Source organism: Diadema antillarum, unplaced genomic scaffold, assembly GCF_040938485.1.
Source record: "Diadema antillarum isolate AM-2024a unplaced genomic scaffold, OU_Dant_1.0 seq00001004_RagTag, whole genome shotgun sequence".
Classification (NCBI taxonomy): domain Eukaryota; kingdom Metazoa; phylum Echinodermata; class Echinoidea; order Diadematoida; family Diadematidae; genus Diadema; species Diadema antillarum.
The window spans coordinates 672,386-686,301 of record NW_027271842.1 but is presented as its reverse complement, the minus strand read 5'-3'; the positions used below and the strand labels follow the sequence as shown (position 1 = coordinate 686,301).

Sequence of the window (13,916 nt, the reverse complement as noted above, 5' to 3'; positions counted from 1 at the left end):
TGCAAAGGTCCAATATGAGCTAAAATTGTCACCGGCCGATGACCGTCCTTATATGGCTATTTCATTAACACTGCGAATATTTGGAATGTCGAATCATCAGTATCTGTCCACCACCATCATGCTGTCCGAAACCAGACGTTTTGCGTATGCAGCGTGTGGTGACCAATACTAGTAACTTACACGACACACTAAAGCACATTGTCCAAGGAATTTTTTTTAACATGCTAAGTTGCAATCAATAATGAGGTAACACGAAAGATCCAAAGGAATATCAAGTGTGCCACTTTCGAGTGTACATGGTAACGTGTCCATTGCCTGCATGACTATCTAGTCAGCACTGCACGGGTCCTATTCCAAGGTTTCTCCATGTCAATCGTTAGCCAGAGAGTTAGCCACAGGTTGGAATGCCTATCCGTAGCACCATTAGCATTTTGATCGGATATTGGCTAAAAACAGTGCTCAGGGAGGTCGTACAATTCAACTCTGACCTCATCTATACTGACTTCATCAACTGACTTTGACGCATTATGAACTACATGCTAGCTGGGTGAGACTCCACAGCTATGTGAGTGTTCCATGCATGGTCCTCCGAGTGCAAACTTGTTGTCCTCTCTTCGCTCTAGCAGCACTCACAGAAGTATGCAACAGGACGGGGAGATGATGCAATTCACCAGTCTCACATTCATCAAATGATTCCTATGAGTACGTGATCTCATACCACCGTCTCGCTCTTGAACGAACCGGTCTTCGAGACGTTCGACAGCGAGCCGTTGGCGCTGGTTTTCTCTTGCAGGTCCTGGATACGCTCGTGGGTGACGCTCATCGGCTCCTTCTCGTCGACACCGTCGAGGTCAAGGTCGTCAACCGACGCCGACATGTACTTCATGCCGTACTCGTGACTGATTATCCAGTGCCAGTAGTAGAGTTTGAAGACGAGGGTGAGCAGGAACATCTCATAGACCACCAGCATGTTGTACAACACTATGGTCACAGAGGTGAATGAGGGAAGATGGAAAAGAAAGATGAGGATGAGGAGAAGGAGGGGGAGGAGGAAGGGGAAGAGGAGTAGGAGGAGGAGGAAGGGGAAGAGGAGGGGGAATAGAAGAAGAAGTAGGAGGCGGAGGAGGAGGGGAGGAGGAGGAGGAGGAGGAGTAGGAGGAGGAAGAGGCGAAAGAGGAAGAGGAGAAAGAGGAGGAGGAGAAGGAGAGAGAGAGAGAGGAGGAGGAGGAGGATGGAGAGGAGAAAAAGAAATGTTAGAACTGTAAATTCTTAAATCTTTCTATGGTTTCTACCATATCTACTAACACTCGCGGGTTTAGTCAAAACTGTAGATAAGTGTGAGTGGCTTCTTAGGCGAATGGAATGTTGAAACAAGATGCATGGCACAGTAATTTTAGTAGGCGAACTTAAGTATTGATTTATGTTGCTTTAACTTAGTTCGTTCAAAACCGATTAAAATAAATTTAATGCATACGGGATCCCGAGTTAATGTCAGTGTGTAGGTCTCTTAAAGAGATTAGTAATTAATCTCTTTGGGTCTCCTCTTTGTAGAAGGCTGCAAAGCCACTTAACATTATGTTTACTCTTAATATTATGCAAACTAGATGAACATCAAAGAATCTCCTGTTGCACTACATCTCTTTTTATAACGATTTTATCATAACAAAGGAAATAAGGAGAGAAGACAATACGTTATAACAATTTGCCGATTGATTTTCTCTGTTTCCTTGTGTATGTAATGTGTGCATCTATGTGCATGTAACACAATACAGTATGCCCCCCCCCCCCCCATACAACCGGATTTTCGCATTAATAACTTCCAATATGATTAAATTGTTTGAATGTTATTTCAGGGTCTTGAAGTATAACATCTAAGCTATATTTTGCAGAAAACCCCATTCAATTTGGTTAAGTGGTCACAGAGGAATGTGGAATGTTGTAAAGCATGCCATAGGTCTGATTCTTCCAAGTTTAGCACTTCGATGCTCTTGGACATGTTGGAACTTCATATTAATGTGTGAACACAATGGACAGAAGTTGGAGGGGAGGGATTCCTGACATGCTCTACAAAACTCCTCATTTCTCTTTAACCACTGAAGCAAGTTGGATGGGGTTTTCAGTAAGATGTGGGCAATGATTACCTACCCTATAATTGTATTTGGATTGATTCACTATTTTTGAATAATAATAATGATAATAATGATAATGATAATTAATAATAATAATAATAATAATAATAATAATATATAATAATAATAATAATAATAATAATAATAATAATAATAATAATAATAATAATAATGATCATCATCATCATCACCATCATAGTGGCTACTTGTATAGCGCACAGGTCCACCTTTCAGTGCTCATGGTGCTGAAAGTTAAAGTTGTCATTGCGGAAGGTCATAATGTATTTTTTTAGGGGGTGGGGCATACGTTATAAACTTACATTCACCCCTGGAGGCCGAGTCTAAGATGCCGACGCATGGAATCACATTCTTCTTCACAAGAATGGCGATGATCAGGTTCTGGCCGTTGGTCATGATGAGAACGCACTTCATGGCCGTGAATTTTGCCGACACCATGAAGTTCTTCAGCGGCACAGCCGTGGCGTTGTAGATGACCGAGAGTCCGTAGACGGCGATGAGGGAGGACACGAGACTGATGACGTTAAGGTAGACGAAGGCGGAGTCGGCCTCGATCTGTGAAGATGTGGGGGTGGGGGGAGAGAAGGAGGGGATATGATTGAGGGTGAAGCCGCGATATACTCCCAAATAGATTTTATAGATACGATGCTACTTAGAGAGATGACTATGATAATAATTTGTAAACGCTACTGAAAAACCTCAATATATAAATTATAATAGCAATGAATACGATAGAGACATACAATTAAGCATTGTATGCCTAATGCATTACAAATCTTGTCATATATCTCAGGGCAGCATCTTCGTAGTTGAAACGCAACTGACATATTTCAAGATGTCTTGCCATTAGCCATCTTACCATTACTAGCTCTCTATTTTTACACATGAATCTTACAACGGTGATGGAATCGAAATTCAGAGTGAGTATACGCCATATCGCCGTATTCCCAGCTAACAGGTCGACCAGCCTCATAGCAAACTGGGAGCTTCACTTTTTTTTTGTGGTAGTTTCTATGGCAGTGTCAGGGCCCAGCAGCAAATTGCAAGATGGTTTCAGATTTTTTTCCATTTTATAACAATAAATGATTTCCTTGTTTTTAGTTTCCACGACTGAACAGTCAATCTATACTTCCAAGAAATTACAGAGTGTTAACATTAATGCAGTTGTCAACTGACGCTGTGAACGAAGGATAACCTGACTATAGTGTTAGTGTTGATGTCGGGAAAATGCTTGCATTTGTGGTGTCGTTATTGTCGTTACTGTCACTCAATGCAAGGAATAATCAGTATGAACAGCGTATACCACAATCCTTTGAGAAACAATTGTTGGCGTAGATTTCCCTTCATCTATCGTGTCTGTAGGCATCATTACACCACTTCCATGCACTACAAACACTGTTACTATATACACTTTAAAACGCATCCCACGAGACCGACACCCACGAGTCATACAGCCCATGAGTTCGACTCTAGGCAAATAAAGCCCACGAGTTCGACAGATACAACGCGGGGCTTAATGTGTCGGTCGCATGGGCCTTGTTAGCTTGGTGTCGAACTCATGGGATGTATATAATTATGACCAGTGAGCTGTATTACTCATGGGCTGTATGACTCGTGAGCTGTATTACTCATGGGCTGTATGACTCGTGAGCTGTATGACTCGTGGGCTGTATGACTCGTGGGTGTCGGTCTCGCGACGTACAACCTTTAAATCATGTTTTTGGTTTTTTTTTGTCTACATCAATCTGAGCAAGCGTAATTTCCTTACCACGGATGGCTTGTAAATTCCATCTGCCCAGAGGACGGCCCCTATAAACACGCACACTGGTCTGATGAATGCAGTCTGAAGAACCAACCGTCTAAACCGATGAAAGTTTGTCCTGATGAAGAACGGCAAAAAGGGAAAATGAAGTGTGCATAGTTTAAAATCAGTGATTGTGGCATATCTTGATCATAAAAGTGCTTTCGCCGTTAAACGGACATGCAACAAAACCAGTACGGCTGGCTTTTGTTAAGCTCTTTGCTCTATTCTTTATCTTTCGCCTCCTCCTCCTTTCTATTATATTCATCCATCTTTCTCTCCTCTGTTGCTCATCCCCTTACTATCTTTCTCGATCGCTCTCGATCTCTCTCCCTCCTCATTCCATTTCCCTTCCCTGTCACTCTTGATCTTTCACCTTTAATCTTTCCGTCTTGTGTTAGACCTCGGGCGTCACTCGTTTGTTTTATTTTGTTTTACATCTTTGTTCCCTCTCATCACCAACATAATTAATTTGTAACAATTCATTTCTTTTAATGAGTAGAGGATATGACACGATGAGACCTAGCTATGACGTCACTCGTTGACAACATCGTTGTTCCCTCTTATCACCAAAATAATGAAAATGTTACAACTTATTATGCCTTTATTGAGTGGAGGATATCAAGGAACGATGACAAAAACAAACAAACAAACAAACAAACAAACAAGCAAACAAACAAAAGACAATACTATACTCTAGATACAGGATGTCTGCCCCCACCCCCCCCCCCCCCCGAAGGAAAATCTAGAATTCACAAATAATTCTTCAAGCGGTGGGTGCGCTGTGGCATAGTGGATAAGACTCCCGACTTCCGATCGGAGGACCCGAGTTCGAATTCCCGCCCAGTGCTTACGTCCTTGGACAAGATGTTTTTACCCACTATGTCCTTCTCAACCCAAGTGTATAAATGGGTACCTGGCAACACTAGGGTAATAATAATGACAGGGCCCTCTGGTAGAGCAGTGGCAACACTGAAGAGGCTACCCTGGGTAAATAAGACATTATTATTATTATTAGTAGTAGTAGTAGTAGTAGTAGTAGTAGTAGTAGTAGTATTAGTATTAGTATTAGTATTAGTATTAGCATTAGTATTATTATTATTATTATTATTATTATTATTATTATTATTATTTCTTTTTTTTTTCTTTTTTTTTTCTTTCCTTGAACAAGTTGGTGGATATCAACTTACATGGAGAAGTTAATCTTTGGCAGACAGGGGCAGCAACAGGTGAGAGGCGGGGCGGAGAGGGACACCTTGATCCCATCGATGTGGAGCTCCATAGGCTCCACTCCGCCGAAATAATCCACGATGAGGAGCACGAATGTGTAGAGAGTGGAAGACAGGTACCTGGTAGAGGTTTAAAAGGGGGCACTACTTAAGCATCTCTTTCAATAGGCAGCTTTAAAAGTATAATTTACCATTGGGAGCAGGGATTTAAAAAATGTCCGAGTTATCACATTTGTTGTATATGTGTATGTCAGTTGTGTCACAAAACATCTTACCATATAAAGATTTTGCAATAAAGCCTAAAATGTAAAGAGTTATCCCTAAGTTTCTCATTAAACCATAACTGTAGACGGTTTAGTCGAGAAACAAGTTCATTATAACTATTGTTCTCATTTTGTATACTTAACAATACTTAACGTCGATTATACTGATTAAAAATTTCACATTGGTGGTCTTTATCCCCAACTCACATTTTAAAACTATTTTGAAGCACTAAAGCTGTTTTTTTTATCTACAAACATGGTAAATAATGCCTAAAGATCCGCGATGAAAATGCCATATCCGACGAGTTTATCCGCCAAAAAATCGTTCTTCGATCTGCGGTATAGGCGCGTCATAGATAGCATTAGCGCAGCAGATTTAAAACTGCCCCGAAACAAGACTAAATAAACTGGTCAAAACGAAGAGTGGAATAAAATTGAGAGTGGAAACGTTTGACCAGCGAATTGATTACTACATTAATTCCATGTTACTCTGCTTATTATCACAAAATGAATAATTACAATTTCCCTGTGCTCGGAAATTGTTGCAGTGCCATCTATGGGGGCATTCCGTATCCGACTAACGGTTGATCGTTGTGGTTATAGTCTTTGTTCTTCATATCTGTTATTGTAAATATCTGTAAATAAACTGTATTATGATGTAAATAACACAGTCTGCAAGAATCTTCAGCTTATTGAAGGAGGCAGACTTAACAAGAAGAAAGAGAAGAAAAAGAGGAAGAAGAAAAAGAAGAAAAAGAAGAAGAAGAAGAAGATGCTTCTTGAGTCTGGCCGGAGATGTGTTACTGGCGTATTAATTTTTGCATTAATTTTACATTAATTGTTTAGCATCAGGTCATGAATTATAAGAACTATAAAAGTCTGCATCATATTTTGGAAAGCACTACATGAAGAAATATTATGTCGACACTAATCGACATGCTGTATAGTCTGGTGTGTCGGAGTGCAGGCGACTTGAAGCCGGAACTCATGAGCAAGCATCTGACTTTACAACATCTTCGACTGGTACTTACAAGCTCGCACCCCAGTTCGCTATTAGCGATGCCTTGGGCACGTAGAAACCAGCCAAGGATGTGCCAGCATAGATCTGTGTTAAAAAAGAACAAGAACAAGAACATGCTTCTTTTCGATTGAATTTGTTCGGTTTAAAATAACAAATTCTCATGTCAATGTCGTCATATACCGCAAGGACAGTTTATCGTGAATTCAGTTCATTTTCATTTCATTTCATTTATTTCCCGTCCTGATAAAAAGCATTTACAAAGAATGCAAGATGGTTTATATTTATAGAACATTGGAACAAAGCAGGAAAAATGTACAACTTACATAACAATTTCGCAATAGACAAACACAACATAAAAACAGTTATTTCAGTTTGTTGGGGATCAACAGAGACCGTTGGTCTTGGTCTTTCTATGGCTGATCCAAAGTATAGCAGCTAAAATAGTTACATATTTTATATGTTCTGGAATTTTATAAATTCCGTAGTATACTTAGCTTTCCTGCAAATTGAGAATACTAGGCCTATAGGTAGCTTGCTCTGTCACATTTGTTTTATCTTTCAAATTGAAACATTGCATGCGAATTCGCGTCACAAGCACATTCCCTTATCTTTCTTTTTTTTTTTTGGTGATCTAGATAAATGATATGTGCGAGGCATAGTTTTATCAGTTCTTTGGAAAGATTAATGCACAGAAAACATATTCACCACGAAGAGGTGCAAAGTCGAAACTCCGTTCAAGTTTGATTAAGAAATGCTAACGTGAATTCTATAGGACACCCGATATTCAAAGGTATATCCAGGACGAACACTGCTGTTTTTATGAGCGCAGATTATAGCACATTAGACAAAATAAGAATCTATAGTTGAAATTCAAACTCAAAGTTGTTTTGCTGAGCTTCGGCCTATTCACAAAACCGGCATGACGTTAAAACTGCAATTAAAGGGGATGGCTAGTAACTGATCAGTGGGAATCAGTGGGAATGCTGGGGGTGATTGTTCCAATTCTTGTGGGATTCATTATATATATATTGTTGTGTGAAAATTATTTGCTTCAGAACGGTCTCATATTCAAGTAATGTGCAGATTAATGCCCCGTCACTGACCAGGCACGCTAACCTTGAAACATTAAACTGCACATTACTTGAATATGAGACCGTTCTGAAGCAAATTATTTTCACACAACAATAGATATATAATGTACTCTTAAATGAATCCCACAAGGATTGGAACAATCATCACCCAGCATTCCCACTGATTCCCACTGATCAGTTACTAGCCATCCCCTTTAAAGGGAAGCATCACATCAATGGAAATTGGTACTTATGGTTTACATTCAAAGGGTTTTCCATTCATTTTTCTCTGGTTGTGACCCATCCACCTTCTGCTTTGCAGAATAAGTAAACAATGAATGAATGAATGAATGAAGGAAGGAAGGAAGGAATGAATGAATGAATGAATGAATGAACCTAAACATGCATAAACGCATAAAATCACTGAATGGATGATCAAATATGAAGATATAATTGCAAACAAAACTTGTTACATACAAATGCACTCTGCACATACATCCTTACATCAATATAGATAAACATATAGGTGAATGAATGAATGAGCGAATGTAGAAATTAAATGAATGGCTATAGATAAAGAAACAGATAACAACTATCCCTTCCGTTATATAGGTATATCCATGGATATCTATCTTCCATTCTTTTCATCCATAATCTTATGTGTGGGACAAGTGAGCAGATTGTGGAGCTATGTCACCACCTGTGTCCCGCATGGAGAGGAGGAAGGGAAGGGACGGGTTGACCTTTGACCCTTACCGGAAAGAGGGCGAAGAGGCGGACGAGGAACATCCTCCGGTTGCCATAGGGGATGTGGCGCCTGATCCTCATCCAGGAGTGGAAGAACATGATGATGGTGAGCCCGGCGCAGATGGTTATAGAGATCAGGATAGGTAAGCCCCAAGGAACGGACAAAATCACTGCGAGAAACACAAACAACAACAAGACCAAAAACAAATAAAAAATATAACCATATATAAAACCATATGGTATTGTTTACCATTGGGAGCAGTGATTTAAAAAATGTTCGAGTTATCACATTTGTATATAATTTCTTTATGTATAGGTTTGTCGTATCACAAAACAACATTGCTATACCATAGGCCCTACATAAAAATTTCGCAGTGAAGCCTAAAATATATAAGAAGGTTTTTTTTTCTCAATACACCATAACTGTAGATGGCTTTATTCTAGAAACGATTTTATATTCAACTTTTGTTCATGTATATATTTAACAATATTTAACATTGATTATACTAATCAATATTTCAACATTGGCTGTTTCTATCCCTAACTGACATTTTAGAACTATTTTGAAGCATTCAAGCTGGGTTTCTGTTTCATCTGCAAGTGGTAAATAATGCCTTTAAATTCGACTTCGAAATCATGACGATCTATATGGTAGCTTCAACACCTCGAGAGCACATGGTATGATCTTCTTCAGCCTTATTGAGTTTGTGCCTAAGACGAATTTGTGACGGGTGTTCAGTTGGGTGTATTTCTACAAAATACAATCATAATTGGTCAGCAGGGAGTCGATATTACAATTATGTCGCAACTGTTAGCAGATTTTGATAAGAACTCATTTGACACAGTCTTGATTAATTACCTTATTATAACACCATTCGTCCGTACACAGCATTCTGAAAATTTGGGTTATACTTCTTGAAACTGATAGAAGAATGCGGGAAGGCAGTATTAACCTGGGCTATGGAATTGGGACGGGTGGATATAGAGGGAGGAGATTTTGGCTTTTAGATGTCAAAGAAAATAAACAAAAAGGCAAAGAAAAGCCTTCGCAATTGCAAGTCTTCTTGTGGCCATTGAAAACCGAGAATTGGCAGTAACAATTTCGGTGTCTGTTTGATTCAGTCGCAAAGTTCCGTCTGAAAGCGATCCTGGTCAGTCGGGAACAAAGAGCGACATAATATGGCTGTGGATGCAGCGCCGATTTACGGTCAAATAAAAATACCACTCTTTGTTTCTGAGATTTCGATATCTTTGACTTGAGGCCGGGGGCGGGCAGCAGCTTGTATAAAGCTGTATACGAAACTGAAAAGTTTGGCTTTCATCTGTTCATGCAGATATCCTTGCACACACCACTTCTGAGAACAAGTGGTCATTGAAGGAGCACTTGTAATTTCATTGTTCACGTCCCGATGTAAGCAATCGTATCGCACTACAGAACAAAGTGAGTGGTCTCCCTCGATGCATTCTTCACTCTCGACACACCAGGCAGTTAGTTTAGGTTTTCACTTTCCAATGATGTATTTGCGATATTGTATCCGCAGATGTTTATCGAATTCGATTTATGCCTTTGATTCCTATAAGGACAAGTTACGATAGCATAACAATGTGTGTGTATGTATGTGTGTGTGTGTGTGTGTGTGTGTGTGTGTCACGATGCACGGCTTTATTCAGGTCCGAAGGAAATCAGTAGAAATAGCCAATGGACTGAAATTGCAGAGTGACTTCACCCTAAAACGCCTCTATTCGATATTGATATATTCGAATATGTTATTTGAAAGACGAAAGATTCCATTAACGCCTGATATTAGGCCCTGATGTGCGATTACAGTTTCTTACTCTCTTCGACAAAATAACCACATTTTTAATTCGAAACCCCCATCTTATCAACATTTGTATACAGTGCCGCTGCCGAAAGGCTAGGTTGTTCAGTCATAGATTGTTGGTCCTCCCCTCACGGCAGGGAGTGAGGAAGTATATACCAACACTTACTGTTTTCATGGTTTTTGCCAACATCTCAGAACCGTGCATTTACAGTTGTTGATGAATGGGGCAATAAATCAACTTTTATACTTTTTTCGTTCTGTTACTCTTTCTTCCGCGGCATTGTTCAACGGAAACAATCATGACAATAGCCAAGGCGTGAACTTCCAAACCTTATTCATATATCATTCCATATATCAAAGTGTATGCCTTTACAGATTTTTTTTTTCCTGTCATCTACAATAAAATGTATGACAAAACACCTGCAAAGTGATGTAAGCATTTGTGGGAACCAATGGTAAGTCCTTTTACATCAATATCTATCATAGGCAAACTTTGAACATACTGCATATGTTATTTTGCTTCGATAGACTACAGGACTAGATAGGGTTAAAGCATATAGTGGTGGATTCAAGTTGTTGTTAACTTGTCTTCGCTTTGTCATGTGTCTGTTGTCATGCTCGGTTCACCTGGGGCTTATACATTTCTCTCGAAAGAGAATATTTCATATTACATATTTTCAGCCCTCAGCACCCCCCCCCCCCCAAAAAAAAAACAGACACGTACACACACACGCACGCACGCACACATACCCACACCAATATATATATATATATATATATATATATATATATATATATATATATACAGTATAGCACTAAAAATTGAAGTGAATTGTCTCTCAACTCATCGGCTGCGAGAACTGCCTGTGTCGTGTACAATCTTATAAATTGTAAATTTTCATTTGTCGGAGAAAACGGGTTAAGTGGAAAGCTGATCATGTTAGATTCTGTTCTTCCATACTGGTTTCCACGATCTATAAACCTATTGCAATTGACAAGTCTTTCAGCTTAACAGAAAAGAATATTTTACAATCATTTTCAGACTACGCCCGCTAAAGTATAACATTCATAAAAACAATTAGGCCTATCCCATCCCAGTTATTCCAACACATTCATCGTTATAGGTCTCTGGTATATTTGCTTCTGAAAGTAATATCAAGAACACAATAATTATGTTTACAAAACAGATAATTAATGTATGGAAGTAATATATCGAAATTCTCGTTTGCTGGGGATAACGGATTAAGACAAAAGGTGATCCTTGCTTACTTTTCATCTCTTCGCCCGATGAGCTGACATGATCCGAGCAACCCGTCGACTTGTTGCTGGACGTGGCATTATCGATCTCCGAGTAAAAGATCATAGACGATTCTGTCGCAGCCATGTCGTCGATTCTAGAGTTCTGTCACAGAAATTATCGAGATGAAATCGATCACCCGCGGTTGATCCACGATACAGCTAGGCGTTCCAATCCAGACGACCAGCTCAATTTTGGCGGGGCTCTTTCAACCCTATTATACTTACTCTGGTGTAGTTGGCAACAAATCGTGCGAACGATGTACTGTAATGTCAAAAACTTGAAAACATGTAATGCTGGACTATTTGGTGAAGAAACAGGCACTTAGCAATCGTTATTATACCCTTGGCCTTGCTGGCATCCCAGCTGAATCTGTCATGTAAATCCTCAGAATGACTGTCAGGTCATCTCCTGAACGGAAACCATAATACAACTAATCTTCCGTCTAAATGAGATTTCAGTCATAACGGTGAAGTCGATGAGGATTCGTTTTAAAAGCTAACACGCTTCAACACCTAATCCTTAATACACTTTACCTAAGTGTGACTATCCACAGGTGCGGGTTTCCGACGGCGAAGTGGTTGACAACAGACCGCTCGCCGAGTTCTTGAACAATCTTCGAAATTACTCACTGAGACGCACTTTACACTCTGAATAGCGAGAAGGGAGAACAGAAACAAACGTTGTTATTGGTCAGAGGCGCTCATTGAAGGTGCTCATGTGTTGTGAATGCGACAGCGAAATGTGGGTGGCATTCAAAACCCCTATTATTGCTGCGAAGCCCTCCAGTTTGGTGGTATATCAAATCAGCGATGTGTTAATACCGAATTCAGCGTAACAGATTGGGACACATCGCCACAATCAATGACAATCATGCTTCGAAGAACGGTCCGCACTCATTGAATGTATCGAACATACAGCCACACGTAATTCCCACCGTATTGGATGAAACACTGGACTCAGATGCAACATCAAACGCAATGAACGTGCAAGAAAACAATTAACTCCGTTTTGACTTTCCAGACTCGTGAACTTTGGATCATCAGATTGATAAAAAAAAGTAATGACTATGGTATTGTAACCGAGAGTTACTCCCGACGGGCTTCCATTAAGCTTCCGCGTGTCAAATCTTTCAAGTGAGTTTCAAACTCCGGTCCCCATAAACCGATGTAATCGGCTGATATGTCATTTTGTGTCAATGGCCGCAACAGTCCAACATTTTATCCGCGTCTCAAACGCGCTGTGATGATATTTCCCCAGACACGATGTGGTCCGTTTATCTGTGTAGCTTTAATCATTAACTCGTATTTACGCCGCCCGGCGTTAACTGCCTCTTTTGCCGTTAACAGAAGTCGTCAGTAAACAACCATTGATCTCACCTATTCGGGGAAGCACAAACAGACGTGGACTAAATACCAATCTTAGCTGCATTGATCCGTCACCATAGAGTTGTTTATCGGCTAGCTCTGTGGGAAACGATGAAGAGAGAGAAATAAAAGAAATCCTGAAATTACTGATAATAGTTTCCGAACTGATCATTGCATAATTATATTGTTTTGGCGAACACGAACAAACAACACAAAAAACAACAATTTAAACACGCCGATTTTTGCATAATATGTGATATATACTGCAGTTCATTTCTGATATACTGCAGTTCATTTCTGATATACCGCAGCACACCAACCTTGGCTCATGCTTATTTCTTTCTAATTACCTCCTGTAAGTTCCGATGGAAACTGAAAATGGATATCAATCATGTTCAAGTAGGAATAAGATTACATCTAGAACGTAATTATCTCAATGCATGTTTACGAAATAAATCAAACGGGAGTTGGCCATTTTGTCAATAACCTGCAGCCATTTGTTTCGATAAGCGAATCTCATCATCACGCGATGATTATGACGTCACGTGGTAGGCATGTGACGAAATGGTCAAAGTATAATCATTTATAAGAATGCTTAAATGAGTCATACTGTGAACACACATGCTTATCAGGAGAAATTGACATACTGAAGGTATTTGCCACTGATTATTTCTCGACGTCCTATGTTACACGCTAACATGGTGAATAATTATCATAATAGTTATGCTAATTATAATGTCACTAATCGTTTTATTAGTATCATAACCATCGATTTTATTTTCGTCAACTCCTATAAATGCATTTTTAGTTAACATGTTCTCCAAGGAATTCTAATGGGCTCATCGATCATTTTTATACATTTCAGTTTGAAGGTTATATATCCGCAGGAAGATGCTTTTGGATTTATTGTAATACAGCATTACAGGTTTCGAGTAAGAATGTGTGTGTGCTTAATAACTATAAATGCGGTATATAGTCGATGATCAATTACTGTTATTACAATTACAAGTTCTTGTGCTCCCGTTGCAGTCTGCATGTTGATCTATTACAAGACGTGTAGGTTTTGAAAGTATGAAGATGTTAAAATAAATAAATGAGCTCAAAAGTCTCGGTGGAAAAGAGCGACCAACATGTTTCCTTGTTTTTCCCAA

The 13,916-nt window shown here is 39.5% G+C and overlaps 1 protein-coding gene across 1 annotated transcript; it reads right to left on the bottom strand.

Annotated features, from left to right (window-relative positions):
- Positions 1-592: 592 nt before the first annotated feature.
- On the bottom strand, positions 593-11,485 carry LOC139742522 (organic solute transporter subunit alpha-like). The gene is made up of 7 exons (XM_071653054.1): positions 11,371-11,485; positions 8,288-8,448; positions 6,472-6,545; positions 5,139-5,297; positions 3,916-4,027; positions 2,450-2,702; positions 593-981 (listed from the first exon to the last, which is right to left on the bottom strand). The coding sequence occupies exons 1-7, from the start codon at positions 11,483-11,485 to the stop codon at positions 713-715; spliced, it is 1,143 nt and encodes a 380-aa protein (XP_071509155.1). The 3' UTR covers positions 593-712.
- Positions 11,486-13,916: the final 2,431 nt, after the last annotated feature.

Coding starts and splice junctions, on each gene's coding strand:
- LOC139742522 (XM_071653054.1), bottom strand. CDS start 11,485: ATGGCTGCGACAGAATCGTCTATGATCTTTTACTCGGAGATCGATAAT. Junction 8,449..11,370: donor ATCGGGCGAAGAGATGAAAA/GTAAGCAAGGAT, acceptor TGTTTCTCGCAG/TGATTTTGTCCGTTCCTTGG. Junction 982..2,449: donor CTCGGCCTCCAGGGGTGAAT/GTAAGTTTATAA, acceptor CTGTGACCATAG/TGTTGTACAACATGCTGGTG.